Raw genomic sequence first — 9703 nt, 5'->3', positions numbered from 1 at the left:
CTGTGTCTCTCTGTCTTTCTTTGTCTTTCTCTCTCTGTCTTTCTCTCTCTCTCTCATGCATGCACACACACACACAAACACACACACACACACACACACACACACACACACACTCTTCATTTAAAACAGAGTCCCACTATGTAACTTAGACCTTAGAGACTGGTCTGGAACTCCACTGACTCGAAAGTAATCCTTATTGCGAGACTTCAGCTTCTGTAGTGCTCAAAGTACACATATAAGTCACTAAGGTTTATTACAGTTTATTAACCAATAGGGTAGTTGATGTCTCTTGGCAAAGCCATAGTTAATGGTATAAACTTGACTTTTTCAAAAGATTCTTAAGGAGATTTGTTTTCTTTTGTTTTGACAGTTGAGCATTTCTTTGAACATTGCTCAGCTACAATTCCTTGTTTTTATTAAACTAAATTTTAATATAGAGATAAAATAAAAGCTATCACAAACGAACTAGAGAAAAAGAACCCGCTAGAAGGCACAAGAAACAGAGACCCACTCATTGACACATTCAGGAATCCTATATAACACTAAGCTGGAAGTAAATATATATGCAAAGGACATGGTAAACATTTCTGCACATGTTGTGCATGTTGCCTCAGTCTCTGTGAATTCCTATGTGTATTGGCCATGTTGATTTAGAGGTCCTTGATCTATGGTGTCCTCCATCCCCTCTGGCTCTTATACTCTTTCTGTATCTTCCCCAGGGTTCACTGAGCCCTGATGACAAGATTAGACTGAGAAATACTATTTCAGTAGAGTGTTCTGAGGTTTCTCAGTATCTTTGTGGGTATAAATTTGACACTCTAAATACCATGTTTTTAACAGATTTTGATTTTCTCTATCTTGTTCTTACCCTTTCATATGCTATGAAACCCCTGGTTTGTTTGCCTCTTTGTTTTCTAGACAGACAGAAAGAGAAGAGAGGGGAGAGCGGTATAGTTGAGTGGTGGACAAAGGGAGAAGAATCTAGAAAAAAACTGGGGCCAGGAAAACCATCATGAGAATATGTAGCATAAAAATACTTATTTCCAATTAAAGAATAAGAAAGAAAAATCTCTAAAATACAAAAGTAATTATTTTATAATTTTGGTTCATATTTTTTTAGGATAAGGACATAATATGAAACTTAACTTCCTAACATATTTTCACTGTACAATGTACTATTGCTAACTCCACACCCATTGTTTTATGTTTCCCTACAATGTCTTAGGAGTAACTGTACTGGAAGGGCCTATCTATGCAGTGGGAGGCCATGATGGCTGGAGCTATCTGAACACAGTGGAAAGGTGGGATCCCCAGAGCCAGCAGTGGACATATGTAGCCAGTATGTCCATTGCTCGGAGCACCGTTGGAGTAGCAGCACTAAATGGAAAGTGAGTAGTTATTCCTGTGATGTTTTAGTTAAGAAGAAAATAAATGTGTGGTAGTATTTAAGAATAATCTTTAATAATGGCATGTGTGCTTACCATAGATAATAACCAAAATTTGTATGTAAATTACTAACCCAAGAATTAAGTATGTGTTATGAGAATATTTCTATACTTTGAGAAAAATTATTAAGTAGCCTTTAGAAAATTACTAAAGGTTTGAAGTGTACTGTGATTTTTCTTTATGACTGACTGTACCATTTCATCTCCCCTTTTCCAGCTGCCTTCCTATCACCCTTAAATTAGGAATTCTCAAAGATATTTCATACAATATATTCTGTTCACGTTTTCCCATTCCTTCAACTCATCTCAGAACTTCACTTTCTTGCTATCCATTATGATAGTCCTTTTTTCCCTTTTTAGTTTAGTTTAGTTTAGTTAGTTTAGTTTAGTTTAGTTTAGTTTAGTTTAGTTCAGTTCAGTTCAGTTCAGTTCAGTTCAGTTCAGTTCAGTTCAGTTTAGTTTAATTTAGTTTAGGTTTTTGAGGCAGGGTTTCTCTGTGTAACCCAGGCTGTCCTGGAACTCACTCAAACCTGGCTGGCCTGGAACTCAGAAATCTGCCTGCCTCTGCCTCCCAAGTGCTGGGATTAAAGTCATGTGCAACCACTGCCTAGCTACGATGGCCCTCTTTCTTTTCTCTCTCTCTCTCTCTCTCTCTCTCTCTCTCTCTCTCTCTCTCTCACACACACACACACACACACACACACACACACACACACCCTGAACAGTAAAAATCAAAGTGAAAACAAACATAAAACAAGTAAGACAAAAAAAATTCCAAAACAAAAATATTCCACAAAAATAAAACAAACATGATAGGTCGCTTTTGGGGGGAAATCTGGAAGAAGCTGAGCAGGAGGGCGACCCTGTAGGAGGACCAGCAGTCTCAATTAACCTGGACACCTCGGATCTCTCAGACACTGGAACACCAACCAGGCAACATACACCAGCTGATATGAGGCCCCCAACACACATACAGTAGACTGCTGGTCTGTGTTCAGTCAGAGATGATGCACATAACCCACAAGAGACTGGAAATCCCAGGGAGATTAGAGGTCTGAAGGGGTAGGAGGTGGGATTGGGGGTAGGAATATCCTTGTGGAGACAGGTGAGCAGAGACGCAGTATAGGATGTGGAACAGTCAGAGGGTGGACCGGGAATGGAATAAAGTAAAGAGTTTAAAATAAATGAATAGCTGGGCAGGGGTGGCACACACCTTTGATCCCAGCACTTGGGAGGCAGAGACAGGCAGATTTCTGAGTTCAAGGTCAGCCTGGTCTACAGAGTGAGTTTCAGGACAGCCAAGGCTATGCAGACAAACCCTGCCTCGAAAAACATAAAACAAAAACAAAAACAAAAAAGAAAAAAATGAAACACTAACAGACAGCAATAAGATAAATAAATAAAACAAACAAACATGGAATTCATTTTGTGCTGGCCAATTACTCTAGGCATAAGATAATTTTCATATACTAGTTGTCATATGTTTGGGGAAAAATCTGATTTTCTCTTGCCAAGTATCAATTGTGTATAGCTTCTTGATTAGAAGTGCGTCTCTGGACCCACTTCCTCTTTTCACTGCTGGGATTTTGTCGGATTTGAACCTCAAGTCATGTGAATGATGTCAGTTTGTGTGGGCTCATGTGTGTATCAGGCCTACTACTGTTGTGGAAGACACTGTTTTCTAAGACTCATCTACCACTTTTGGCTCTTATAATCACTTCATCTCATCTTTTGTATAGATACCCAAGCTACAAGTTATCCCATTTAGGACTGAGAATTCTGAAGCCACTCAGTTCTCTGCACACTGTCATGTTGTAGGTGTCTGTGTTAATTTCTACTTACTGAAAAAGGAGGATTCATGGGAATTTCATGATGTATTCATGGATATAGTAGTAGGTGGTTATGTGTCATTTGTTTTCCCTTCCCTTAGTAGAATAATAGTCATGTTTTCTTCATGAGGTATCTCTTCCTAGGCTCTTGAAGACATAACAGTGCTGGATATGATATCATCGTATGGAGTAGGCATCAAGTCCAATCAAATATGGTTTGCTAGTCCCATAATATTTGCTCTAGTATTGAATCAGTAAATCTGGCAGGCCAGTAGCTTTTGCAAGTCACAGTTTTTGTGGCTAAGTGGCAGTTCGATTACCTTTCTCCTCTGAGAGCCTGCAAAGTATCTTCCCATAACAGGAATGCAATAAGGCGAATTGTCCATTTGGGTACCAGCTCATTTTCTTCATGTTCAATGAATATAGAAGGAAATATTCTCAGTAAAAACCTTGGAAACAGAATTCAAGAAACAACAAAACAAGTTATTTATCTTGATCAATTTGGGTAAATCATAGAGAAACAGGGGTGGTTCAAGACACAAAGATCAATAAATGTAATTCATCACATGAACAAACTGATAGACAAAAGCCACATTATCATTCAATTAGATTCAGGAAATGTATTTGACAATATCCCTTGATGATAAAAGCCTGGGAGAGAATAGGAATAGAGGAGATATATCTCAGAATAACAATGTCAATTTAAAGTAAGCCCAGAGCCACTGAAGAAAAAGGCAAAACATATCCTTAAAATCAGAAATAAGGAAAGGATGTCCACTCTTTCCATGCCTGTTCAATAAACTACCTCTTTCACCAAAATTGTTGAAATAATTGTTTAAATAAACAAATTAACTGCAACTAGAACTTGGTGAGTTATTGTGAAGTAATTAAATATCAGTGTATTTATGCATACTATTGTTGCTCTCCGAACATCTCACGATTCTACCAACATTCTATTCTCTGCATTTGATCACCATCTTGCTGTTCAAGAACTTTATGATCTAACCTGGAGACTCATGTCATACATACAAAGTGGGACTTGGATGTTGTGGGTTACATCTTTGTCCAAAATTTTTTGTACAAATCTGGACTTGATCAGAAATAAAGTCCCCAGCACATTGCCTTCATTCCTCACTGATATATCATTCTGTATGTTATGTTATCTGTGTTTATAAGGAGGAATGGCAGAAAAATATGTCTTTCCTTTATATCCACCTCCCCCTTTTTTCATTTTCATTTCTTTTTTGGTTTTGTTTGTTTGTTTGTTTTACTGGGGTGAGCTATCTCACCTGCTTTTCAGAGCTCTTATGAAGATATTTTTGATGATAGTTTCTTAAAGTGCTGTATTTGGGAACAAAAATTTTGGAACCAATTTTGCACTTGCTGAAAAGCTGAACACGATTTTGTAAGGTGTAAGATATTTGATAGGTGTTTGTATTTTCGCACAAAGATTCCAGGTAAAGTATTTACAGCCTTGTATTTTGAGATGTCTAAGTTATTATAGACAGGCTTATATTAGGCCTAAATCATACTCCTAATTATATTCAGATAGTTTAATGTGTATAAAGTGATTTACAGAAGGACATATACACAGGTGGAAATACACTAAAATACCATATTAGATATTCTATTTTAGGTAGAAGAAGTATTTTTATGTGTCTCATTTTCATATTTCCCTTAATTGGTTCTTTTTGATGTTCTTTTTCTTTGAAATTTGGAAATATATAAAATAAACATGAATCATGTATTTTCAAATACACACAATATTATCCTTAATATTTAACATGTAAGTAAATATTTTCCTTCACATTTAAATAAGATGTAAGATCTTTAAACTGAAATATTCTCCAATGACTGCAGCAGTATGATTATATTAAATACAAGCATACTCTAAGGATGTGATGATGTTTAATTTTGTCAGAGATAATTCAATTTACTCACATTGGGTTGTATCTTTTGAATATTTTACATGCTAAACAGTTGTACATATATTACATATACAGAACGAAAGTGGAAAATACATTATTCATCTCTATATAATATGTGATATTTTTAATAATCTAATATATTAATTTTAAATTTTTACTTATAACCTTTATAGGAAGAAAAACATACACTAAAATAAAAATAATTTTTTATATCTGCCTTTATAAAAATGATATTTAATATTTATATTAGGGTTTCTACTGCTTTGATAGCTAATTGTTTTTCTAATGAATCTGTTTTTATATGTAAATTGGTGCTATCAGATTGATGATTTTGATTTTCCTCCTTTGCTTTATATGTTTAGTGATCTGATTGTTTTGAATCATTTTCTTTTTTTGTCCATTTGATATTCTGTATGCCACATTATCCTAATTCATTCGTTACATTATTGTGAAATTAAATAAGCAAGCATTGATATTTGAATGCACTAGTTATTTTATTATACATTCTTTTGATTATTACTTCCTATCAGAGCTATTATTTCTAAAGAGTGTATCTTAAATATATTAATATCTAATTTAATTAGAACATATTTAATATTTAATTTAATTAAAAGATACACACACATGTTTATTGCAAATATTCTCTTCAGTGACAGTAATACATGCATGGGAATTCTAGTCACAGGTTTTGACATGTTGTAAGTGGAATGTGTCTATACACTTTATTTGTTAACATCTTTTTAAGCACATTCACTACACAAGGTATTTTTTCAACTAAATTTTAAAATATCTTTTGAAATTTCACTTTGCTTCAGTAGTGTTGCCAAATAGTAAAGTGAGATGCTAATATACTGATGCTCTTGCTTCCATCTCCAAACTCTAGGATTGCAGACATCTTTAGGAATCACCAGGTGTTTTGCTCACTTTTCTCTAATTATTGAACATTGCCTTTACCGTTTTTAAAATTTATCATCCAACTTTTTTTTAGATAATGCTTAAGAACAGACTTTGTGATTCACACACATTAACTAACAAATGAGCTATATCCTAGCCCATGACCTGTTGTATTCATTGCAAGCAGAGAAGCATTCCAACATCATTGTGCAATCTGTGTCAAAGTCCAGAATGCGATGAGAAGAGCGTAAATTGAGTTTGCTACAAATGATGAGACACCAAAGTTTGAATGCACAACATGCCTCAGGTCATATACAAATATAGAAAATGGCTAAAACAAAGATGCATGTTTGCTCAATAACATTACGTGTGTCCTATCCACCAAATGATATCTAATGTCTCAAAGGCTGCATAAAATCATTAGTTGCTTATAGAGTTGAGTGGCTATGAAACAAATCAATAATGAAAACGGTGACTTGAAAAAGCATGCCTCACAACCACCAAGCAGGATACAACAGACAAGAGCCAGAAGCTATCAGTTTTCAGTTTACTATCCATGGCTACCAGTTACAGTCATGGAAGATATCATCTTCAACAGAGGACGAATTTGCCTGTTAGTGTTGAAGGCCCAGACAGTCTTCAGCATCATAATCAGCCACAATATTCTGACCTCTCTTCTGTATTGAGCCATTCTGATTTTTAAGCCACACCTTATTTTTACTCATCTATATACCTTCTTTAAAAGAACCTTTCTACTTGCATTTCTTCACATTTTTCACAAAAAAAAAAAATGTAGTCACTTTTAAATACCATCTGTTATTCCCCCTAATTCTCATTATGTATCTTCTAAACTCTGAACCCCACAATAATTTGCTAATGCCTGTGGTAAGAATAGGATGATAAGACTCTGCTTATGCCAAAAAGTATTTAGTCGATACTTTTTACAAGTCATCTAGAATCACTGTGTCGAAATTATAGGTGAAATATCTTTTTTGGTAGTTTCTAATTATCTTGTTTAATACTCACATTTTCACTGAGACTGCTCTTAGCAACAAGTTAAAGTTATTGTGTGTGTGTATTCTCAAGACACTTGACTAATATCTGCATTTGTCAGTCTTTCTGCATAAAACGTTAAGGGGATGGGTTTTTTATTTTTATTTATTATATATATATTTTTATTTTTATTTTTTTTATTTTCAATGACATTTCTAGAGATGAATCTTTGGTTAAAAAATTTGTAATCTAGAATATTTGAAGTTTAATTATTTAGAATTTAAAAATATGCAGTGACCAATATAATTATATATATACGAGGAGATCACATTGTATTTACTAGAACTAGGAAACAGCATGAAAGCAAAGCTGCAACTCAAGAAGGGCTGCCAAGGTAGTTCAGGGGATTAGGTTTGAAGAATTCATTTACTAAATTTGACATTCAATTCTACTAATGTGTCAAAATGTGGTGAATATATCTCAGCTATTTTGTATATTTAAAATATGTGGTTATAAAAAGAGCATATTATAATAAATAAAAGTTACATGGGCTCTGTCAGGCTTTAGTGTGCATCCTTGTATTTCAGTCATGTGTGTTAGGCACAGCAAGTCTAAGGCTGGCTTTGTATCCGGTGCCAAGATTACTTGGTAGGTAGGAATGAAAACAGTCATCCACCTGCCTGGGAGCTTAGTGAAATCCAGAAATAAGCAGCTCACATGAAGAGGTTCACTGAGCAGAAAAAGCTGGAGTATTCTCCATTGTTATCTACAGATTGTTTTGGGATCAGATTAAAGGATGTTGCATGTATTAAGAAACATAGGTCTAAACTATTAATAATTTGCTTTAGATTCTTTACCTTACAACTTGTCATTCTAATAATTATTACCTACAGGACAGACTACCTGAATATTGTAAATGATGTATTAAAGAAACAAAACATGATTTGTGTATGTGTGTGCACATGTGCATATATGTGTGTGTGTGTATAAATGGGTATATACATATATATGTGTGTATGTATGTATATTCATATGTATGTATATAATATCTAATTGTCCAAAGTTTGAAAATTATAAATATATTTTATAGCTTTGTTTTAACTATGACAAATGGAAAAGAACTGTGTATAGAATACAGGTTACTAAGAAAGTTACGTATTTCAATGACAAAAATGTGGAGTTAAGGAATTCCTGAGGTAAAATCACTTTTTATTGTTAAGGAAAGGTAGAAGTATCCCTCTACATGAGGTGAAAGGTCACATATCCCCAAAATGCACGGCACTCCTGGACACTAGAGAAGAAGAACTGTTTAGGTTTGTAGGGAGCTGCAAGCCTCTTCCTGATGACAATGCACCCCTTTTCTTTTCTTTGTGCTATTTTGTATCAGGGTTTCCTATTTTAAGGATTTTTGTCGCCATGCTTGGGTGAACCAATGACCAGTTTCCCTATGATGAAAAGGCACATGTGATTAGTGATGGATAAGAACACCTGAAACAGTGAGTGTCTGATAGGATTTTACCAGTGATGCATTTTCATGTGCCTACAGTCTTATAATTGCAAGGCAGTATTATGCTGTATAACACAGAATAATTCTAAAGCCAATTTAAGCTCCACCAAGCTTCCTTCACCCAGCCCCTTCTTCTATCCAGCACTCTAACTCAGTACTACTTGGACCAGAAGATGACTAGCCAATACTCTATAGACATTAAGTATGAATAGATCTTCTTTTATTAATGAAGCAATGATGTTTTATGTGCATCCCATACTTCCATAGTAAAGCAATAATCATGTAAGAAAATTTCACTGGGGCAAATAACAGATATTTTTTCTTAGAATGAAAGTATAGATTTCCTTCAAGAATAAGTTTTAAAAGGTCACTTGTAGCTCCCTTTATAAGATTAACATGTCCTAAAATCATGACCTCTCAGGCGTGAAGCAAACTCAATGGTTATGAGCTCTTGCCTCAATCTTTCTCCATCATCATTAGGAAATTAATGAATATGAACAAGAAACTTATAATATATCTTGTCTTTCCTTAGCAGTGTTTATCTATAAAAACCTTAGACACTGGGTTTCTTCCAGCTTCTATAACCTATCAAATTAAAAAGAGGCTTAACTATCACTACTTTAGCAGAGAACTGATTTAGCTAAGAGTAGAAATAAGAATGTGCCTTTTTGTTGCAAGGCTGTAATGCCAGCACCCAGGACCCTAGTTGTGGATTACTGTGAAGTCAATGTCAGTTTCTCATACATAGTAGGAAACCAAAACTGTATCTTTAAAATGAAGCTTAAATAAATGAATAAAAAAATTAATGAGACAACCTGTTTCTCAATACAAAAATACAACTGTAAACATTCAAACCTATATCCTGAAACTACAGGACTTATTTCCCAGAGCTGCTATGGTATATGTGATAGAATATAAAAATCAGTAGCACTTCCTTTAATAGATATACATTAACTATATAGGAAAACGTGGAAGCTTGATTCTAAAACATTATGTAAAATCATCTTTATGCTAATCAAGCACAGAAGTGATATAAAATAATGGGCGAGAAAAGCACCTGAGCAGCTGGGGCGCAGGGTCTGCTGACACTCGCCAACTGCCCACAAC

At 34.7% G+C, this 9703-nt stretch overlaps 1 protein-coding gene across 1 annotated transcript in view; it reads left to right on the top strand.

Moving 5' to 3' along the window:
• Positions 1–9703, top strand: part of Klhl1 (kelch like family member 1) — a 369504-nt gene that overhangs the window by 329510 nt on the left and 30291 nt on the right. Inside the window, exon 8 of the mRNA XM_021181703.1 lies at positions 1226–1388. Within this exon, the coding sequence (XP_021037362.1) occupies positions 1226–1388 (163 nt within the window). The remainder of the gene's footprint in view (positions 1–1225; positions 1389–9703) is intronic.

This window comes from Mus caroli, chromosome 14 (genome assembly GCF_900094665.2).
Source record: "Mus caroli chromosome 14, CAROLI_EIJ_v1.1, whole genome shotgun sequence".
Taxonomy (NCBI): Eukaryota; Metazoa; Chordata; class Mammalia; order Rodentia; family Muridae; genus Mus; species Mus caroli.
Note: the sequence above shows the minus strand (reverse complement) of the source record. Positions and strands in the feature narration are given on the sequence as shown.